Source organism: Trichomonas vaginalis, chromosome V (genome assembly GCF_026262505.1).
Source record: "Trichomonas vaginalis G3 chromosome V, whole genome shotgun sequence".
NCBI lineage: Eukaryota > Parabasalia > Trichomonadida > Trichomonadidae > Trichomonas > Trichomonas vaginalis.
In genome coordinates this window covers 13007751-13029125 of record NC_067207.1, presented here as the reverse complement: position 1 = coordinate 13029125, position 21375 = coordinate 13007751, and the positions used below count along the sequence as shown (strand labels likewise).

The 21375-nt window shown below is 34.4% G+C and overlaps 10 protein-coding genes and 9 pseudogenes across 19 annotated transcripts, besides 3 other annotated features; 6 read left to right on the top strand and 13 right to left on the bottom strand.

Moving 5' to 3' along the window:
• Positions 1-21375: part of a mobile genetic element that runs on past both edges of the window.
• Positions 686-1248, bottom strand: TVAGG3_0327190 (annotated as a pseudogene). Its single transcript has one exon. A coding segment is annotated over exon 1 (563 nt).
• Positions 2801-3490, bottom strand: TVAGG3_0327180 (annotated as a pseudogene). The gene has a single exon. A coding segment is annotated over exon 1 (690 nt).
• TVAGG3_0327170 lies at positions 4391-4725 on the bottom strand (annotated as a pseudogene). Its single transcript has one exon. A coding segment is annotated over exon 1 (335 nt).
• TVAGG3_0327160 lies at positions 5192-5534 on the bottom strand (annotated as a pseudogene). The gene has a single exon. A coding segment is annotated over exon 1 (343 nt).
• TVAGG3_0327150 (uncharacterized protein) lies at positions 6002-6547 on the bottom strand (the record flags this gene model as incomplete). Its single annotated transcript, XM_051230311.1, has 1 exon — positions 6002-6547. One exon carries the CDS (start codon positions 6545-6547, stop codon positions 6002-6004), a length of 546 nt encoding a protein of 181 aa, XP_051100041.1.
• On the bottom strand, positions 6834-7319 carry TVAGG3_0327140 (integrase core domain containing protein family; the record flags this gene model as incomplete). The annotated part of the gene is made up of 1 exon (XM_051230310.1): positions 6834-7319. One exon carries the CDS (start codon positions 7317-7319, stop codon positions 6834-6836), a length of 486 nt encoding a protein of 161 aa, XP_051100040.1.
• Positions 7954-8328, bottom strand: TVAGG3_0327130 (annotated as a pseudogene). Its single transcript has one exon. A coding segment is annotated over exon 1 (375 nt).
• TVAGG3_0327120 lies at positions 9101-10679 on the bottom strand (annotated as a pseudogene). Its single transcript has one exon. A coding segment is annotated over exon 1 (1579 nt).
• TVAGG3_0327110 (uncharacterized protein) lies at positions 11357-11782 on the top strand (the record flags this gene model as incomplete). Its single annotated transcript, XM_051230309.1, has 1 exon — positions 11357-11782. One exon carries the CDS (start codon positions 11357-11359, stop codon positions 11780-11782), a length of 426 nt encoding a protein of 141 aa, XP_051100039.1.
• Positions 12010-12624, bottom strand: TVAGG3_0327100 (uncharacterized protein; the record flags this gene model as incomplete). The annotated part of the gene is made up of 1 exon (XM_051230308.1): positions 12010-12624. The coding sequence occupies one exon, from the start codon at positions 12622-12624 to the stop codon at positions 12010-12012; it is 615 nt and encodes a 204-aa protein (XP_051100038.1).
• TVAGG3_0327090 lies at positions 13050-13416 on the bottom strand (annotated as a pseudogene). Its single transcript has one exon. A coding segment is annotated over exon 1 (367 nt).
• TVAGG3_0327080 (uncharacterized protein) lies at positions 13460-13902 on the bottom strand (the record flags this gene model as incomplete). The annotated part of the gene is made up of 1 exon (XM_051230307.1): positions 13460-13902. A coding segment is annotated over one exon (443 nt), but the record flags the coding sequence as incomplete, so codon positions are not given.
• Positions 14347-15642: a mobile genetic element.
• Positions 14420-15546, bottom strand: TVAGG3_0327070 (annotated as a pseudogene). The gene has a single exon. A coding segment is annotated over exon 1 (1127 nt).
• Positions 15615-15642: a terminal%2Cinverted (terminal inverted repeat of Mariner transposon ID:TVAGG3_0327060).
• TVAGG3_0327050 (uncharacterized protein) lies at positions 16374-16610 on the bottom strand (the record flags this gene model as incomplete). The annotated part of the gene is made up of 1 exon (XM_001301479.2): positions 16374-16610. One exon carries the CDS (start codon positions 16608-16610, stop codon positions 16374-16376), a length of 237 nt encoding a protein of 78 aa, XP_001301480.2.
• On the top strand, positions 16656-17090 carry TVAGG3_0327040 (uncharacterized protein; the record flags this gene model as incomplete). Its single annotated transcript, XM_001301478.2, has 1 exon — positions 16656-17090. The coding sequence occupies one exon, from the start codon at positions 16656-16658 to the stop codon at positions 17088-17090; it is 435 nt and encodes a 144-aa protein (XP_001301479.2).
• Positions 18722-19180, top strand: TVAGG3_0327030 (repellent protein 1 family; the record flags this gene model as incomplete). The annotated part of the gene is made up of 1 exon (XM_051230306.1): positions 18722-19180. One exon carries the CDS (start codon positions 18722-18724, stop codon positions 19178-19180), a length of 459 nt encoding a protein of 152 aa, XP_051100036.1.
• On the top strand, positions 19229-19471 carry TVAGG3_0327020 (uncharacterized protein; the record flags this gene model as incomplete). Its single annotated transcript, XM_001291446.1, has 1 exon — positions 19229-19471. One exon carries the CDS (start codon positions 19229-19231, stop codon positions 19469-19471), a length of 243 nt encoding a protein of 80 aa, XP_001291447.1.
• TVAGG3_0327010 (uncharacterized protein) lies at positions 20224-20544 on the top strand (the record flags this gene model as incomplete). The annotated part of the gene is made up of 1 exon (XM_001291447.1): positions 20224-20544. The coding sequence occupies one exon, from the start codon at positions 20224-20226 to the stop codon at positions 20542-20544; it is 321 nt and encodes a 106-aa protein (XP_001291448.1).
• On the top strand, positions 20770-21305 carry TVAGG3_0327000 (annotated as a pseudogene). The gene has a single exon. A coding segment is annotated over exon 1 (536 nt).

The window sequence follows — 21375 nt, the reverse complement described above, 5'->3', positions numbered from 1 at the left end:
GAACTGACCTAATGTTTTACCAATAAGTTCTCTACCGTATCTCTTCTTAAACTCTGCTGCAAGCTTTGGTATGTCTTCATTGAAAATATGCATGCTATCACAGTCCTGGTAAAATATTTGAAGTCCCATATCTTCTGCAGTACAGAATACTTCGTTCATTATTCTCTTCGACATTGACAGAATATTAACACCAAGTGGACAGAAGTTAAAGTGTCTGCAAATGCTTTTCGTTAGCTTGAAAATAGTTTTATCGAACCATCCAAACCTTCGAACTTCACTATATGGTTGTAGTTTCTGATGGCATATCTTATAGCATCTTTGTCATCTACTATGGTTATTTTTGACTCAATAGGAGATAGAATAGTTTTGCCATAAATACTGTTCAGAATGAGCTTTATATTTTCTTGCAAAGGATTTCCTTCTTTCTTATACTTTAACCTTAACTCAAACAACTTCTTTACTTCATCTCTTATTTAATATCTCTGTTTCCATCGTAATAGTATCCTTGCAACACTTCACATTTGACACCTTGATATTTTATGAGGTCTTGTAATGTTATATGGTCAACATACATTAAACAGCAAGTGTTTGAACTTCTGGGAACGTTAAGTTCTGGATTTAGTTCAGGGTCACAAACTATTAAAGGAAAGTGTCTATGTACCAATCTCTTTATCTTAATGAGAACAAAGAAGCCAGACATAAACTTTTCACCAATGGGTTCCTTTTGGTCGTCATCGAATAAATGTCTCATGAGATACTCTGTGCTTAACATTTCTTTCTTCATAACCTTTGGAATTCCTTCTAAAGTATAAAGTCTTGCTATAGCTGATGGATATAATGAAACAGCGTCGAAGTCAGCAATGAGTTTCTTTTCGCTCTTTTGTTTCATGTTATCTGACAACATACATCTTCCACCTTGAATGCTGAAATAAATTCTCTTGGTTTATTTGAGAGGTCATATAAATTTCCATTCGGGAAGTACACTCTGTTCTCAAATAATTTGTTAGCAATTGAACAAATACTAACGTAGTCATAAACGTTTAAATCAAATTCTTTCAATATGTCATTGCGGAACTTAACAAAACCTTCTCTTAAAATTCTTACATCTTGTTTGCATAAAACGTGCTATACTTTTCTAAGTCGAAGTGGTTCTCATCTATTCTGCAACCTTTGATGGAATCTATTTTTTCATGAATGTTCCATCGGAAACTTACATGCTTCAGAAATGACACCAGTTCTGTTGTCATTGCTAACAAAAACCTGCTGTAGTAGTTATATGGAAATACTTCTTTCGGTCCTGTTTGTAAGTTAAACATAGCAGGAAATAGTTTAAGCTTCTTATTTATAACACTGTAAGAGTCTTTTATAATAATTGCCCGTCCTTTATATAACCAGTTATTTGCATTGTTCGTGAACCTTTAATGATGGGAGTTCCTTTCACTTCTGTCATGTGTCTTAAGATGAAGTTTATGTCATAACTGAGGTTATGGAAATATATTAAACTCTTGTCAGGAAGTCGCTCCAAAAATTCTGTTGCACAGTTTGACCCCATATGCTTTCACTCACTGAACCATCTTCACTGTCATAACATATGTTAAAAGCTTTATGAAAGCCATCGGTACTGCACTCAAAGTCAGCAAAGAAAACGTGCTCAGGAATGAACTTACATTTATTTATTTACTTCTTTTGACTCTGCTTTCTCTTCAGTTGTACACAATACTTTGGAGCATATGACAATCTTTAAATGGTGCAAGGTTCTGTTTATATAAGTCAGTAGTATATGTGAAAAGTTCTCCATAAGAAATAGGTTCGAAATATTTGCACTCCCACAATGTTTTCATAACATCCCATAACGGTGTTGTTCTATCATAACGAACTACATATTTATCTTCTCTCTTTGTATAAATCTTCATCTGTTTCTCAATGTTCATTCCACCACAAGCTTTGAGAATTTCTTTATAGTTTCGAATGAAATATGTTGTCATTGGAAGTCTTTCATTTAGCATGTAGTGGTCTTCAACAAGAAGTAAGTCAATAGTTCTAACAGTTTCACATTCTTTTGGTATATATCTCTTTATTTCATTATGTCTTGAGTCATTGAAATAACCAATGGTAACATTAAATGCTATACCTGTTGCGTCAGAAATTTCTTGTACTTTACTTTGAGGAAAGTCTCTAACACGAATGACTTCTCTCATGTGGTCAATAGTTTCTTCATTTACTCCAGCCTGAATGCAAGCATAAACGAAACAATTGTCCTCTGTCATAAGTGTTGCAGTTCTTTTGTTCAGTTCATTGAAGATTTGGTAGCGTTCAAGATTTATAGGTAATGTGCAAAGATACTTCCAGAACTGACCGCTTCTCTTCTTATAAAACTTCTTTTCACCATTATCTTTCCAAAAGCTTTCTATAAGTGCTGGGTTTCCTGTTTGCTTAAGAGCTTCCAAAATGGCTTTCTGGTCATTTGTCAGTGTGCTTTCATCTCTATATGGTCTCTTTTTTGGTTTGCCTTTCTTTACATCTGACATCGTTAAGCCTTCATATTCTGTTAAATCATACATCTTTATTTCAGTAAGATTCTTTATGTTTGTCAAGAAGAAGTCATAGTGCATTTCAACAATACCTGCAGCATTTGCTTCTATCTCTGATATAAAGTTCTCCTTCAAGAGCTGATGTAGTAATGTTCCAATATTATTGAGGTTTAACGTAGAACATTCATACTTTCCACCAAGTTTATAACATACCATCCATCTCTGTTGTGAGTTTATTTTAATTTTCTCTAAGAGTCTCATGAAAACCTTACCGAAATGTTTGTGTAAGTAGTCTCTGTTTGGTTCATCTAAAGCTTCGATGTTAAAGTCAATGAGTCTATTGCCTGACTTCACATTTCTCTTCCTATTCTCTTCATCTTTCTTTAACCATCTCTCACCTTCTTTTGGTTTGTCGTCAATGGAACGAATGACATCATTAGCTTTGCGAACTTGTTCTATAGCACTTTTAAACATCTCTCTTCTCTGTTGTTTCAGTGTGTCGTCTCTCTTTCGTGTTTCACCAACGTTTGCATTTGTTATGTCAACATTTCTCTTCTTACTTCATGAGGTACAGCTCTTCTTGTTTCACCAACGTTTGAGTTCGTAAGTTCAAACATCTCTTGACGAACGTCATGAGAAAGAGCTTTACGAGTATGACCAACGTTCGCATTTGTTGTGTCAAACATTTCTCTTCTTACTTCATGAGGTACTGAACGTCTATGATATAAGTCAATAGCAACGTCATTTAAAGGAAATGCTCTTGCATGGACTTCGTCCTCGCCGCGTTGCGGCTTTATGAACTCATGAATTCTATCATAAGTTATTTCACCATTATAGTCATTGAGGATGTCAGCGAGTGCTTTTTTGTTTGTTGCGTAATGCTTTGCAACATCTATATTAGCTTCTGTAAGAAGTTGTTTTATTTCCGAGTGTTCTAACTTAGACAACTTCCGATACATCTTTAGTAGGAAATAAAAAAATATTTTTTGAAAAAATTAGCTTAGATTTTTTAAGGTTAGTTTTAAAATATTTCAAACTTTTTATTTTAATGAAACACATGCAAGATTGCAAGTTCTTTTCATACAATGCTCTCGCTACTGCCATCAAGAATGAGTTCAATGGTGCTTCAAATGTTAATGTTATCTTTAACAAGAAGTTTGTGAAAGAATCTAAGTTCGGTCAGTATGTCAGACCATTAGCTATCGTCATTGACCGCAAACGTTATACTTCACAAGAGTTAGCAGTAGTTTTGAAACAAAAGAGTTTCTTCGTGAATGTCAAAGATACACACTATACTGTCATAAAGAACTCTAACATTGACTTCTTCAGTATTGCTATGAATTTTTCTGAACAGAAAGAATATAAGAAAGGTGAAACAAATGTGAAATATAATCCTTCATCGCTGAAAACAATAACGAACAAAGATGTTATACAAAAGTTCTTACCAAAGGTTGAAGAAGCTTCTATTGACATTGACGAAGGAAGTGAAATGGTTGAAGAAATTGACCCTGACGTTATTTAAGCAAAAATATATTTTTGGTTAGTCTTCATATCGATATTTTACAACAATTCCCCAATGTATAAACTTTTCATACGCTTTTTCATAAGCTTTATATACCTTCAGAAATTTTGCATAATCTTTAGAAGCATTTAGATATTGTTTAAATGCTTTGTATGTCTTCAGAAATTTTGCATAATCTTTTACATGTTGTTCGTTCTCTTCTTCTGTCATGACTTCCGAATATTCTAAATTCATGTTCTTTCATATGAGATAAAATTTTATAAAAAAAATAAAATTAGCTTAGATTTTTTTATTTTTCCTCTTTGAAGTTGTCAAAATATTCTGTTATTTTTTCCTTCAGTAATGTTAAGTCTTCTTTGAATGTAAGTATTGTGCAACCTTTGATGTCATAGTGTGTTTGAGGAAGAGTATTTTTGACAATTTCCTTTATTTGCTCATTCGGTGTCATTGAAATCGGTAAGTTTTCACGATAGAACCAGTTTCTGTCAGATTTATATATCTTAGCTAAGTCATAAAAGCTTTGTTGTTTCTTCTCACTAAATGCAACATAACCATATCTCTGTCTTCTTCTTTCTCCAACTCTTCAGTATATATCATATACTTATAACTCTTTTCCTTTCCTTTTGGTACTGAACGCGGTATTCTTTTCTGTATGCTTTTGTCTTCTTTCATCATATCTTCTCTCTGCTTTGTACAAAGTTCGTCAAGTAGCATAAGTATGTAGATTGCATAACGAGGTGAAGCCCACATTGCTATTGAACTAACTAGGAACTTATGAACATATATACCTTTTAGATGTGATGGTAAGTTTTGTCTGTCTTGGTACATCTTTTTAAGTTCTACATGTTCAAACTCACTGAGGAGTTCATGAGTGCTATTTAATTCAAACCATTCATTTGGTGTTTTATTCTCTGGAGCAAAACATGTTGTCAAAATACTCTGCATTTGGTACATGTCATCTTTGACTGAACGAATGAGTCTCAGTTGTTTGTTATACTGTATGTATTCATATTCTTCATTAATGGCTTCATGAACGATAACTGATGTTGTCGTTGCTGTTCTTACATACAAGAAAAATTTTGTTAGAAAAAAATTAGCGTTATTTTCTGACTTTCACAAAAGACCAAAAATAAACGCTTTACATGTATTTTTCAGCAACTTCGTCAAATAATTTTATAGCTTTATCTATCTCATCTACTTCAAACGTTTCTTTACCTTTCATGGGAGCACCATACATTTTCTCAAACTTTTCAAGTAGTTCTGTTTCTGCAGCTCTCATATCATTAACGAACACAACCTTGACTCTATTGATTGTACTGTCATATCTTTGAGTTATATTATATGTTCTTCCTATCTTATATCTCTTTGTATTGAAGTCCTTCGGTTTCTGAACGATGTAAAGTAAGCCTTCACTGCAACGTTCCGTATCGAATGAACCATAAGTTATGAAGTTATATCCAACAACTGGGTCAATCCATAGAAGAATTATTGGTATAAGACTTTTGTCAATGAGATATGCTGTAGTTCCATAGAATCTTACTGATATCATAAGCTCAGGATTTCTTGTTAAAATTTTCTGAGTAGAAGCAATTCTAACCCAGTCCTTTGTTTTCTTTCCAGATGGTGTTATAATGTCTGACAAAGAATATTTGTTGTATTTCTTACAGTATCTTACGTTTAAATCACCAATTCTAACCACTTTGGTGTCATTGTCAATCTTTCTAACTGTTTCAAACTCAATGTTTGTCATTACTGTCTTTACATACAAGATAAAAATTTTTCTTAGAAAAAAATTAGCGTTATTTTTCTTTCATAAGGAAATGTCAAAAATTCATGATTTTCGAGAGTTTTAGACCATGTTATAAAAGAGGTTAGAAAACGTGTTAGATCTAACATTCTAACATAAACATTATTTTTTGGTCATTTATGACAAAAATAAATGGTTCATTTACTCACAATATTTTTGTACAAAACGACCCCAAACTTTTAACTTCTTTTCTGCAGCTTCTAATGCTATCTTAGCGAGTTCATATTCTCTAAATTCTCTCTTTAAATCTTCTTGTTCCCATTGGTCTAGTTCGTATGGAGAATCTCTATAACCATAACATATCTCACGTTCATGTTCTAATTGTTTTTCGCGCATTTTTCTAACATCTTGTTCGAACAAAGGTTTAGCATTCTCTACTGTATCTTCAAGTTCTTCTTCATCTAATTTCTCATGAACTTTCTTGTCTATGGAGTCCATAATATCTTTGACATAAAATGCATACTTTACAGAGCACCATTCAGCAACAAAATGAACGAGGTCAGGATGTATGTAAATACCTTTGAATTCATTTATAACACCCTTAGTAAGCTCATAAAATGCTTGTTTTGAGGTCGAGCCACTTTTGGCTCCACCGTATTCTTTCAACCAAAACTCAAGAATTTCCTGCATTTTAGCACTATTGAGAAATCTGTTTAAATGGTTTAACTTTCCTGCTTCTCTTGCCATCTTTGTTGCATTAATGTAACCATCCTTGTCTCTATGTAAGACTTCAATACCGTTATAAGTGCCTTTTGTGAATGTTTCGCCATTAGATTTGTTCGTGAATGTTTTTGCTTCGACTGACATTTCTGTTCTTACATACAAGATAAAAAATTAGAAAAAAATAAAATTAGCGTTATTTTTCTAACTAATGAAATTCATTATTTTTGTTCATTTATGTTAAAATAAATGGTACCATTAATGATATCATGACTGTTCTCGTTCATGTCTGATTTACATCTAATGAAAAAGTTTAGAAGAATTTTCTTATTCTTTCTGGCATATTTTTGTCTTTCCAGTACTCCCGCTCTAATGGTCCCAGATGTGTTGGCTTCGACTCTCTCAAGTTCTTAGATGGTATAACATCTTCAACGCCTCCTTCATATCTTACTTTATAAGTGTCATCGTTTGTGTTATAGCCAAGTATTTCAATAACCACTCCTCGCTTTGCTTCGTCAATGGTTTCAGCAAGTTTGCCATTACTACTTTCAACTAATTTATGACGAGGGTAAAATGCTATGGAGTCGTCAGCAGCTTTTATAAGATATCCATTACCTTGCGTAGAGTCTACGATATAATAATTTCGACTTAACCTTAAACGTTTCTTTGTCAACGGTTTGTCGTCAAGAACTACACGAACTTTTGTACCAGGAATGAGGGTAAATTGTGTTGAATTTCTGATATTTTGTGTTTGACTTCGTTTCTTTTGTATATACTTTTCTTCTTGTTGTTGTGTCATTGAATTTGGTGTATGTCCTGTTGTAGAATGCGTTGAGGAATTATATACTTCGAGAAAATGTTTCATTGTTTCTTCGGTAAAGTCTCGCTCTTGGTTTAAATCTCTGAGCGTTCTTATGAAGCGGTTTATGATACCGAGTATGTTATGGTTATGGTCTTCAGTAGTGTAGTGAGTTATGTTATGCTTAATGAGAAAATCTGTGATTTCATTGCTGAGGTATGCACTGTCTTGGTCTGATGTTAAAGTACTTGGGCTATGTTCTGCTACAAACTTTTGTAAAACTCTTAACACTTCACGAGTTCCTTTATTCCTCATTGGATATGCATATGCTTTGCGAGTGTTAACATTAATGAAGATGAGGAATGGTTTATGTCCTCCTTTTCTGCTTTGAATGAGAGTGTCAAATTGGTATGCGTCAGGAGTGTTGGAGTAAATTGGTAAAAAGTAGTCGTAAGGGTTTATTTTTGTTTGATGTACAACATTTTTGTCAAAGAACTTTTTAACTTCAGCTCTGTTAGTAAATCCCCAACTTTTTTGCTGCTTCATTGAACTTCTTAAATGACCTCCATGGATGTTGTTCGAATACTTCTTTCAAGCTCATTTATGTAAAGTTAAAGATTTTATTCAAGACGGTACCATGCGAATACAGTCATAAATGGTGGCATATAATCTTCACCCGAGCCTGTTGGATTTGTTGTGAAAGTATGGACATGATTTCCTCCTGGTTCAGTTGGTCGAAAAGTCTTTTTTGCTGAATTGTTATAAGATGGAGATAAAACTCATTGCCAGCTTTATAGTCTGAGTTGTATAATGGGTGGTCTCTTAATGAGTGGCTATGGTCGCCAGAAAAGTTTGTCGTTCCTGTATGAGTGTGCGCAGGTAAGTTTGCTTCATTAATTTTCTTTGAGCCTCCTGTTTGCTTTGAAGAGTTAGCACAGTATAAGAATTTGTCTACAATCTGTTCCCAAGTACCAAAACCTAAAACACTTGCTGGATTTGTTGAGTTCATTGACGTATATAAAGAACCAAGGATATAATGTTTGAAGTATTTCAGTCTTTAATGTTTGAAGCTCTGTTTTGTCAGCTTTGTCCTCCATTATATCTTCATAGTTTTTAACTTCAACGATTTGAATGAAAAACTCCGGATTTAAAATCATATCCATTTCTGCAGTTGCTGACCATATTTCTTCATTCCATTCAAAACTTTCACGAATATCTTCTCTATGAACTTCATAATGTACTTCTGTCTTAGTTCTGTTGAAACGTGTATATGTTATACCGTCAATGACTTTAGTTTCATTTGTTCTTTCAAGATATTCAGAATAATCTGAACCAACGCGCACTCCCTTACCTCCTTTTACTGTATAATGCCAATGTTTTTTGTCAGCCTTTTTGTCAATACTTTTCTGAATTATTGCTATATCTTCTGCTCTAGTATACGAACTAAGTTCATCTCTGCTTGCTTTCTTTTCAAGTTCTTCATCCACATAAGTTTTGTCAGCTTTCTTATCTAACATTGCTGGTAGTTCATATGTTTCAAAGTTTCTGACATGTCCTTCAATGTTCATACATTTACTATTTAAACTATTAAGAGTATCTTTTACGCTTGTACTTGGATTCTCTAAAGGTGCACTTGAACCAAGGGTATAGTTCAATATTATGTCGTCTGCTCTAACAGTAGTGAAGGATTCATGTGTATGGTTCTTGTCAGCTTTACTATTTAATGTAGCTTGAAGTTCATTTATATCGGAGATATTGTGTTTATGAGATTTCAAAACTTTGTTCGTTGCGTCAAGTTCATCTTTGTCAGCTTTACTTTTAATAGCATCTTCAAAAGTTATTTTTGCCTTAACTCTCAATAAATCTTGGTTCAACTAATACACCGTTAACAAAGAAGTATGAAGCATAAATTTCATTGTTATAACCAAATGCTTCTGGTGCTTTACCTGTGTCATACTGTACAGTACAGTGTATGTCATAACCTTCAGCACGAATGAATTTATATCTTCTTTCATTAACATCTTCCGTCTTCACTTCTTCATCTGTGTTAAATATCCATGATAATCCGTTATAATCTGTTCATCTGAACTTATATAATGAACATGGTTTTTATCTGCTTTTTCGGCTAATTTCTCTTCTATCTCATTTATTTCAAGTTCATGCCTACCACACCTCCTTCAGAAGTATTTTTCTTCAGCTCTTGAAGAACATCCACTTCACCATCTTCGGTGTCAATAATGAGACTTTGTGTTAAAACCTTTCCTGTCTTAATGGATGTTTGTAAAACTTCTTCTTCACCGTGTTCGGGGTCATGGTCGTCATCATATCTTGTGAAATCAGAGATGTTGTCATACATTAAGCATATCTGTCTCAAAAGTTCTGCTATTTGAAACTGGAACGAAAGATATACAGAACTTTCATCATCTCCTAAAGTCAAGTCTGCTTTCTTAAGTATTTCTTGAATGTATGCAATGAGAACAGAGTACCTTGGAAAATATTCGAACAATATTTCATTAGCTGTTGGTTTTGGTGGTTCTTCTGGAGTTTCTGTTGTTTCAGTTCCTTCTGTAGGTTCTGTTGGAGTTTCTGCATCTCTTGATTTCAATGCTCTTGCTCTCAAAGACCTAAATGTTAGAGCACCAGGTTTTACAAAGGACTTTATAAATGCTTTAATAGTTCCTGGTAAGTTATTGTTAGCATTAAGTAAGTTCCTTATGCTTCCATCATGTACGTCCATAGCACTATGTAAAAAATCTATACTTTTCTTGTAGTCAGCAATAGACTGACTGTGATTTTTTAAAGATTTGTCAATACCTTTAAGCCAATCTTCATGCATGTCTGATACTGAGCCAAGAATATCATTTGCTTCCTTTAGTGTATTTTGTGCTTCTCGTAAAGTATCCAATCCCGTACGTGCATTGTTTGCTATACGTCTTACAGTATCTATTTGACTCCTTGTTTCTTGCATCCAACCAGATAAAGTTTTAATAGTATCCGAACCATTTGAAATGAAGTTCAAAGCATCTTTAACGTCATCTAAAGCTTCTTCACCAAGTACTGCCCATATCTTTCCGATTTGGTATTGAAGAACTCCATATGAAGCAGCTGTTAAACCAGTATTTATAAGGTTCCATATCCATGATTTAGCAGTTTTTCCATCCTTTCCATCTTCACCTCCAAACCGTTTTCGCCTTGAGGTCCTTGTATTCCTTGTATTCCTTGTATTCCTTGTGGTCCTTGAGGTCCAGTGTCACCCTTCTCTCCTTTCAGTTCATCTTTATGTTCGTTATAATATTCTAATGTCATAAGGTGTACATCATTACTGCTACCAGCAACACCGAGAATTTGTTTCTCATTCATGACTAAATTCTTTAAGCATTTAATGTTGTCGTCAAATCGAAAGCTCTTTAACAATTCAATGAGAACATTTAATACTTTCACTAATGAGGCATCTACTGTAGAATTTATATATTGCACCGTTCCATCATTTATGATGGGAACCTTGCTTGTTGTAATGAATGGGTCATAAGTGTTAAAAGTATCGAAATCAATGACTTTTTTAGTTTTTCCATCGTCAATGACTAAATCATTGCCTTCAATGGTTAATGTTGAGTTTTCATTTACTAATTCGTGTGCTCTTCTTGCTTCATTTGTTTCATACGCATATGCAGCAATAGTCATATTTTAATGAGAATAAAATGTTGTTCTATTTGCAAAGTACAGACCCAAACGAATACAGGACAGTAAAGCTACAAACAAACTTAGGACTTCAGAATGAAGCACTTGCTTTCAGAGTTGTTGACTTCAATACGATCGCAACTTTTGTCATAACAGATGAAACAGATTTCATAGAAATTGAAATAGATGGTGTAAGAAGTGTTATAACATTTCCTAACAGAGCTGGGTATAGAATAGATAAAATTGCTGGAGTCATAGATACTCTCATAAATGAAGAAACTATTGACAACATAGATGTCGAACTTTCTTCTGAGGGAACATTGAAGTTCAGTTATGCGAAGGAGTTTAAGATAACACGAATGAGTCATAGAGTTCAATTGCTTCTGGGAGCATACCATATGACATTTCCTTTGAAAAGTGTTGACAAAACGATTGAGATGAAATCTGTTCCATATGTATGTTATGGCAATTGTTTGTACGTTGAGTCAAAAATAGCTAATGTCACAGGTATTTCAGGAGTTAATAGTAAAGGTTCAGTAGAATATAAGTCTTTCTGTTATGAAGTAAATTCAATGTTCATTCCAAATGTTCCTGTCATAGAAACTCATTTAGGTAAATGGGTTCGCATTAGTCCTCATAATTTGAAAGACATGCAATTCAGACTTGTTGACTTTCAAGGAGAGCCTGTAGAACTGAAGGCACCAGTGCGAATGACTGTTGAAGTTGACTTTTTAGAAAATATTAAATGCAACAGCTTACAAGAGAACTCAGAGCTAAAAATATAAAGTATGAATGTTATGTATTAGGTCATGAACTTTGGTTGTTGCTGTTTGATGAAACAAATGAATTAGTTATGTCAGTCAAGAGAACAGAAAAATATTGTGTTAGTGAAAACTGCACCAAGTCAATAAGATTAGGTTTGCATTATGAAGATGAGTTCGATACTGTTGAAGAAGTTTTGGATAGATATTACAAATTGCTAACTTGAAATTTTTTTGACTGACTGACTGCTTTAATTTACTAAAACATATTTCAAACAAAGCTTATAGTCAGTAGATAGTTTTGTATACTCGTTCGAATATCTATACTTAAACTCAACTCCTGGAGTACCTGGCGTTTCAATGATGCGGATGTTACCTATTTTCATGAATAGTGGAGTTTGACCACAGCATTCGATTTCAGGGTCGAGATAGTCAATGACACATTGTTTCCCTGTTATTCGTGAGATAACATTTTCAAGGTCCTCCTTTGTTAGAATTATTTGGTTCTTGCTTATAAGATTTGTCAAAAGCTTCTTATCGTCTTTGAGTAAAATTGTTTGGTATAACTGAAGAAGGTAATGGTCTACGTTATCTGAAGGATTTGTTTGAACATTTGTGTAAGGATTGTCGTTGGCTTCTCTTGAAAGAACTTGGTCCAGTGGTGGATACTCTAACTTAACATCTGATGTAGCGTTAGCGTTTGAAGCTGTGTTTAAATTCACCGACTTAAGATCTGGTTCTTTTTCTTTCAAACACTCCGAACTATAGTTCTTTATGACAATATTGTTTGTCGTTCGTGAGTCAACATTTGATGTTGGTTCAATTGGAACATTAACGGCACCAGCTAAGATGGATTTGCTTCTCATTTCATATAGAATAAAAACCTTTTATATGTATGAAATGAACAATATACTCGACAAGGGTTTGAATGTAAAGCTAACGAATGAAAATATTGTTGAATTCACTGAGACAGGTGCTGTGTATAAAGATGTAGAACTACTGAACAAAAGAGCTAAGGGAAGAAGCAGGAACATGAACAAAGGGTGGAAGCCTATAAAATTTATGTCAATGATGGCTCAGGAGGTTCAAACATAAAGTATGCAGAAAGTTATAGAGTTTATGCTCTCAAAGGTGAAAAGCCTTCATTTAAGAACAGCTATTATAACGCATATCCTCAAAAGCTAACGGATGGGGAAGTGGATGATATGAATGATAGCAAAAATATTAACAGAAATGGCGACAGAGATGCATGGAATTTGTTTACCATCAGTCAATTGAAGGTTAAACTTTAAAACAATGTTGGTCGTTCCCATGGAATATTTTTGACTTTAATGGTATTAGTCATGATATGAATCTCAAGGTATGAACGAGGAGAGATGAGAGACTTATATGCTTCCCAAATTTCTTCAAAAGGTAATGTTATACCTGACTGTTTCCAAATGAGTTCAATATCATAGCGTGAGAAACCTTGAAAGATAACGAAGTCAGTTATGAGACGTTTTATGTTTAAAGCTAAAAACCTCCATGTTTGCATAAGTATTGCTACAGTTAAGTGGTAATGTCTGACTTTAGTAATGATGTTAGCTAATGGTGAGTCTGGTTTTGACACTAAACCTTTACCAGCGAAGTCGTCACAAACTAATAAAGTGTTTGATGGATATTTTTTTGAAGGGGTATTTTGAAAGTTTTGATAGAATGTAGTTTGTAAGTCGTTTCATATCGTAAACTCCTGAGTATTGACGTAAGTGGTGTTTGTCAATAATTCTTTCCATCTCCTCAGAAGTCTTTTGCATTCCTGACTGTATGAACTCTACGATGGCATAATATTTCCTCTTACGTCGAATGTAACGTTGAAGAAATTCAATGAGTTCACTGTCTGGAACTTTAACGACAGAGGCTTGAACTTTTGACATAAATGTTTTCGCTGTTGAATCCATAGAGTCTGAAGTTGCTGATATAATGATTTGGTCATAATATGAGTCATTTCCTAAACGCTCTGTTATGAGTATATGACGAATGAGGTTAAATGTCTTACCTGAACCCATCTTTCCACAATAGAAATACACACCATTTGAACAGAACTCATAATCTTTGCTGAAAGGAAGAATAAGAGAAGAGTTAAGTTTGTCTGTAGTTTCATTCATGTCTTCATCTACGTCATGTATTAAATGCTTCATTTTATCTCCATTAAAAATGCAAGTCAGAAATATTCAGAACATAGCACCGAGTCTAACTGACAAGAGTATAAAGATATACTATGAACACGTTATGATGAAACCAACCAAAATTCAAGAAAGTCAGTATACTTATGAATATCCAAGACACTGGGTAGAGTATGTAGGAGGTGAGAAAGCTATTGAAATCAGACAGGTTCGAAGTATTCCAGCAGGAAGAACAATATTATTGAAGAACTTTAATGTTTTGAGGTATAATGATGAAACAAAGAAGCAAGATAGTTTTCCTGTTGCTGTGTATGTGAACTTAGATACAGGAGATGACATGAAAGTTTTTAACACAAAGCTTCAAACGGTAGTGAGAGAACAACTGACTGCGGAAGGACATCCATTACCTTCAGAAGTTAAAATCTATCCAAAGGTGTGTTTAGCACAAACCTGAATACTGCGAATAGAAATAAACAAGTTACATATATATAAAGTTTATTTAAATATAATCACCATTGGATTCAATCACGCGTTCGCAGCGATCGATCCAGGCTTGAAAGACACGCTTTAAATCATCATGAGAAAATTGCTCAAATTGCTCTCTTACAAAATTTTCAAGATCATCTGGACTCGCGAATTCGCGTCCTTCAGCTCTCTTTTTTAGCGTGCCGAATAAATAAAAGTCAGAGGGTGCAATATCAGGTGAATAAATTGGGTTTGGAACAACTTTGACATTGTTTTCCAACAAGTAATTCATTACCTTATGACTTTTGTGAACTCTTGAATTATCAAAATGAATTGCAAACTTTTGTTTTTGTTGTTTGGATTTCTCAAACTCATCAGAATTGATAATTTGAGTAAGAACATTGTCAATTAGATACTGAGCATTCATCGTATTAGGTTTTTGAAGAATATCAATTGCGATGATGCCATTCACGCCCCAAAAAACCGACAACATCATCATTGGTGTGTCAATTTTTTTCTTCGGGAATGTTTGCGGATTTTCATCCTTCGGGATCCACATGATTTTGGCTTCTGTTGCATATTGAAACCAAGACTCGTCCCCTGTTACTAAAAAGCGAAACTTCTTGGATTGATACGCACCCAATATAGAGAGGAGCTCTTTCGAAGATTGGACTCTAGATTTTTTTTGAACTGAATTAAGGTTGTGCGGAACCCAACGTGTATACGCTAGTTTGTAGTTCAAATAATTGTGCAGATAATAACTGACTGTTGTACATGGTATCTTTGTCATCTCCTCTATCCTTCTGAGTGATGCTCTTGGGTCTTCATCTAGCGCTTGAAGAATTGCTTTGATTTTTCTTTGATCCGGCGATTTTTTGTCAATTTTTATGATGGGCGCCTTTTTGTTCATGAAGTGATACATCCTAACATGATACGTTACAGTGGAATAGCTAGGAGCATCCATACCGAAGCATTTTACCAATGTCTCGTAGATTTTTTTACAGTCTTTGCATTTTTTTGCAAGAGCGAGGATGTTTTCTTTATGATTCATTAAAAAATGAAAAAAATCCCGCCAAAATTTCCCGCGAAACCGCCTCTTGTCTCAAAATTCATTTTATATACCGGCATGGCGCCAAAATACAACATACTCATCATATACATATATTCATATTTTTTATTATATATTTATAATCAGCATATATCTCCTTTAATAGTCTCATATAGAGCGCTGTGCTAAACGCACATTTGGACACCCTATATTTAGGGTTAGGAAGTGGTGAAGTTCTTGTATGACCAATGAACTCATTTTCAACGCCTTTGGCTATATTAGAGAAAAGAATAGCTTGCTTTCTATCCCAAATGCCGGGTGTTACAATCTTTGAAAATTCATTTTTCCTCGGAAGCATTGCATCATAATTGAAAACATTCTTGAAATCATCACTTGGTTCAGAGATTTGAAATTTTATACGTAATGGATTTTCTTTCTCTTTAGCGACTTCATTGAATGGTGAGAATACAACAAACTGACAGTCATGTGTTCCATCTTCATTTTCATTAAATTCATAATGAAAGTCTATAAGTTGTGGCTGACTACCTTCTTCTTTCAGTTGTGCAAGAAACTCACGTAAAGGCTGTAAAGTTTGTACTTCAATGTTGAACTTTTTCTCGAACATCTCATTAAATGAAATCATACATTGCAACAATGTTGTATCGTCTTTAAAGTATTTGGATATGTGAATGTTTTGGTCGCTTAAAGACTGTTCGTCATTTTCTATCTCGACTTGAAGTATAAAGTCAACCTTTCTGAAAGCACGTGTTATATACATATTTGTTATGCCAATGTACTTCTCTTCATTTATGTTCACAATCCAGTCTGTTGGAAACTTAAACGTTACTCTGTTCCCCTTTATTTTGACGTCAGGGTTTTCACTACTGAACGCAACAGATAAAGGTATTTGTCTATACATTTAGTTCGAAAAATAACCCATTTACTCTTTCTTTGCTTTTGCTTCTTCTCTAGCTTTTGCTTCAGCTTCTTCTCTAGCTTTTTTCGCCAGTAGTCTTGGGTTCTTTTGTCTTCCAGCAGCTAATGCAGCTAGTTGTTTTTCACTAAGTTTTCTCTTTGGTCTCTCTGGCTTTTGTTCTTGTTTTTGTTCCTTCAGTTCGGATAAAATTTGCTCACGAATTTCTTTCTTCAATGCTTCAACATCTATTGTCTGAGTCATTTGACTGCGGATAAAAATCTAACTTAAAACTTTAACCAATGTAAAATGAGCTTGTCAAAATCAGAGCGAGAGTCTATTATATTAAATGACGCAAGAGGAATACAACATCCTTTCTATTACGTAAGTCAGAGTAAAGATGGTAAAATATACGTAAGAAAAAGAAAGGTTCCATTAGCGAATGCAGAAAGCGACAACATTAAGGTGTATGGTAAGGGTGAAGTCCACGAAGCCCATGTTAAGCCTTCTATTCAAACTGAAAAGTCAATAGAACCAGAAGAAAAAAAGCCAGATGTACTTTCAATAACGAACCAAGAGCTTATTGCAAAGTTCGTGAATTTCATTGAAAAACAAACCGAGTCAAAGAATCCTGACCCGCCAGTGAAAGAAGTTGAGACAAAAGAGAATGTACAGTTCATTGAAAATGTCAAGAAACAACTTCCACCACGAATGCCAAGAAGAAGAGTGAGAATAATGAAGTAAATAGATATTTTATCTGAAGTAAATACATGCAGAACGAACAGCTAAACGAATTTACTCCAGCAGAGCATATTCATCAGATTCGCTCATATTTTGTTATCATAGACAATGCAGTTCAAATTGGTGACACTAATAGAAAATATTCTGACGCAAAGATTCCATCACAACCTGGAACTGCTAAAGATAACACATGGGTAACATTCAATCTCTCACCTCCTGGTGAAAATATGTTGGACCTTTACAATACATTCATTACGTATAAAATGGAAGGTCAATTTATTGTAGATAAAGAAATTGGTTCAGGTTCCAATAAAACAAACCCACCAGGATTTTGGATTGGTTTCGATGACGCTTTCTATGCAGTTGCTGGATATCAAATCCTTGCAAATGGTCGTATCGTATATTCTCAAGACAACGCAAGAGAAGAAGCATATATAACTTCAAACTCACAAAACTACCGAACAAATAAAGAAAGTAGATGTTTTCTCAAAGACTCGACATGAAGATGTATGGAGTCATTCGGGAACATGCAGAACAGGACAAATTGTTAGTGGTCCAATTACAGCAGGAAAATCATTTGATTTTAAGCTTTGTTTAAGAATTCCTGTTAGAAGATTCCTTCCATTAGAAGCTATTCGATTTATTCCAGCTTTTGCAGGAAACATTCAGCTTAAAGTAAAGTTCAGTAGCGACGCCTTACAATGCACATCTATATCTGTAAATGATATCATTGCTTTCAATCCAACTCTTAAAGTTGCATTTGCTTCAGATTCAAATCCACCGACAAATAAATTTGTTCCATGGAATGAACCATTCACTATGATAACGAAGGCAGTAGAAGCTAGTGGAACAGTTACTATTACAACTGTAACCCAGCAACTATTTCGAACAAAGATGGATTTTAATGAATGTTCATTCATCCAAAGTCATTCTCTTTAGACCCTAACATTTATACAGAACTTGTAGAACATTATACAAACGAGGCTTTATGTTTTCCTGTTAAAGTTATGGATTGGATTCCTATGGACGGTTCATTCTCAAAGAATACAGATAGTTCAAGTGCAACATTTACAGCAGCTTATACGCCTATTAATGTTAAAAGTATTTGGGCACTATTTAGAAAGAAAGACAACTATTATGTTAATTTTGAGAACCCTAAGTTTAAATATCTTCAGCTTTCCATGGGAGCTTATGGAAATATGCCTGCAGAACCTGAAAAATCATATGGACCTGTATTTTATGAAATGGTTGCGAACGCCTGCAATACAAACAATGATATGATAGGATTTAATGAAGATGTTATGAGGTCATTGGTGGATGATGGTAGTGTGGAACATAAATGGGATAGCTATGACAACACACATTTCTTATGTGGTTTTCCAACAGAAGTGGACTTTTGCTTCCAGCAAGGTCAAACATCTACTGCTCCAATAACATACAATTTGTCTGTTAAAGGACCTATTGAACTAGCAACTGAAAATGTACCAAAGCCACTTATTGGATTTATGAGGGATTGTTGCTTTGCCATTCAGGTGCGTGCTAATGGCATCCCCATAATAAGATTAGATGACTATAACTTAGCTACGGACGACAGTGAGGAATAAAGGATGAACGTTTATTTTTAAAGCTTATAAATGAGTTCTTCATCAAGCTCTCGTGAACCTTCACCATCTATGAAACAAACTTTACCAAACGATTATGGAGCACCTATTGAATATTTCTTACGAGCTGCACAATGGCAAAGAGCAGTCTCACCAAGATTAGGTGTTCCACCAGCTCCTGTCAAAAATAGCATTTGGTCAAGTCCTTATATAAGATATGGTCTCCCACTAGGTTTGCTAGCTACAGAAGGAGCCGTTATGATGTTGAAAAGAAATAAAGCAAATGTTGTAAATAATACTGAAGTAGCTGAAGTTAAACAAACTCCAACACCTTCGCCAAAACCAACGCCTTCACAAGCAAAACCTTCAATGACTCCTGAACCTATGGAAGTACAAACTCCTGTTCAAAAGTCAACTCCTAAACCGACGCCAACATTTAAACCAGAACCTACTCCTCAAATAAATCGTAAAACTCCTGCGTTTCCTTACTGAAAAAATAACGTTATTTTTATTTTATTTGAACATTTTATTTAGAGTAAAATGACGACTAAAGTCACTGAAGCAATGAAACAAAAGTTCTTGGTAGAATACATTAAATCAGGAACTATTCCAGAAGGTTTTTACATTCATACTATGAAGGATGGTAGAGTTCAGTTTAGAAAGATAAAACAACCATTAGATAGAGAAGGTATATTAAGGAAGATTAAACTTCATGAGGACAACATTGCTGAACTTAGGAAGAAGCTAGAAGAGTTGGATAAAGCAGACGACAGTGAGGAATAAAATATTTCATTAGTTTTATTTTTACTGAAAATTTTTATTTGGATGTAATGACGAAAACTATTGAGATAACAAACTACAACGGTCATGAGTTCAAGAATTTGTTCTTCGTTCCTCATGAAAATACATTCTATCAGATACGAGGGAGAAAGGGTAAAGTTAGTTTGAGCATTTATGATAGCAAACATAATGGAAGATATATACAAGCAGTAGATACAAACGGTAAGCGTGTTTCATTACATTTGTCAAAACTTATAAACATTAATTATGACAGCGACTTTGACTCAGACGATTGGAGCGACAGTAGTGATACTGAAGAATATGAACTATTATGTGAAGCACAGCAATGGAAAGAGTTGCAATACTTTTGTAAATGAGAACATTAGTGAGAACGTTAGTGAGAACGTTTATTTTTTCATGCACGTGCATTGTGTCGCGGGGAGTTGCCATGGGCAATGACCTGCGCACAATATATAACGTACAGAGAGGTGAGATGAGGTGGTTTATGTGATAAATACTTTACGTGGCAGAAATAGTTTAAGGTTATTAGAAATATTGCATATGCGATGTAAAATATACGTTAATGGTTTTGTAAAGTGTCAGATTGACATAACTTCGGTAAGATGGAGCGCAGTGCCACCGTACTGAAGATATGTATACTAACTGATGTATATTCGAATGAAAACTTCAAAGCTATTGCATGATTAGATAATGACGATTGCTTTAAGAAAATATTTAAATTCAGTGACTCAAAGATGTCAATAGATGACCTTCGTGGAATGTTACCATCGACGTTTACAGTAGAAGGTTCAGCAGGATTGCTTACAAGATTGTCAATTGGTGGTATTTGGTCTCGTGAGAACATTGTTATAAAATCCAGTATAAGTGAATTTGCTGAAGAATCTATATTATGTCTTTCAAACTATATGTATTCGCCACCGAAGCATTATAGTATAACAAACTTTGTCAGTAAGTTTAACATAAGACTTGTCGAACCTTCTTCAATGAAAGATGTTGTGCTACCTAAAGACGGAAAGGATGGACTCATTATTGAGATGATTTTAATAGCATATTAAATGAGTTTGTTTTTGAAGGTCATTCATGATGAAATAATTGTTGTAGAAGATGTTAGCAATTGTTCAGACATTTTGAAGCGTATAGATGATATAAGAAATAAGTTAGATAGACCGCAAAGCGGTGAGGGCGAAGCCCGTGAGAACGTTTATGTTTCATTGACTTTCTCCAGTAACGAGAACTTTTATGAGATAATATTGAAGAGAGATGATTTTAATATGGTGTAAATGGTAGCTTGGGCAGCTTTAGGCGCAATGGGAACAAAAGCATTAGCATTTGGAGCAAAAGCACTTGGAGCTTATGACGCAGTAAATAAAATGAGTGGAGGAAGGGTTTCAAAGACATTAGATGCAAATAAAGGAAAGATTGGAGGCTGGGTTGCAAAGAAGTTAAGATTAAATAAAATAGGGATCATAAATAAAGCATCCAATTTGGTTGCGACTGAGTCAGAAAATGCTTTAGGAAAGGACGATGAGTTTGCAAAACACGCAAAAGACTTTAATGACCAGATGAAAGGTGAAACAATGCATTTAAATAGAGTCGATGGAACTAAAGAAAATGTTTCTTCTCACAACTTCCACCAGCGGTTTATCCATACGGACCTTATGGAATGTATGGAAACCCTTATGAACGACCATTTGACCCATTGACTGGTGGAAGTAATTGGTATCATTACGGACGAAGAAGAAAGACAGTCAAGTTGGAGACAGATGTTAAGAAAGCAACTAAAAAGAAACCAAGGAAGATAGTTATAAAGCAATGAATTCAACAGGGTAGAAATGAGGTTAGAAATCGGGTTAGATATACCCATCTACCCTAAATTTATTTTTTGT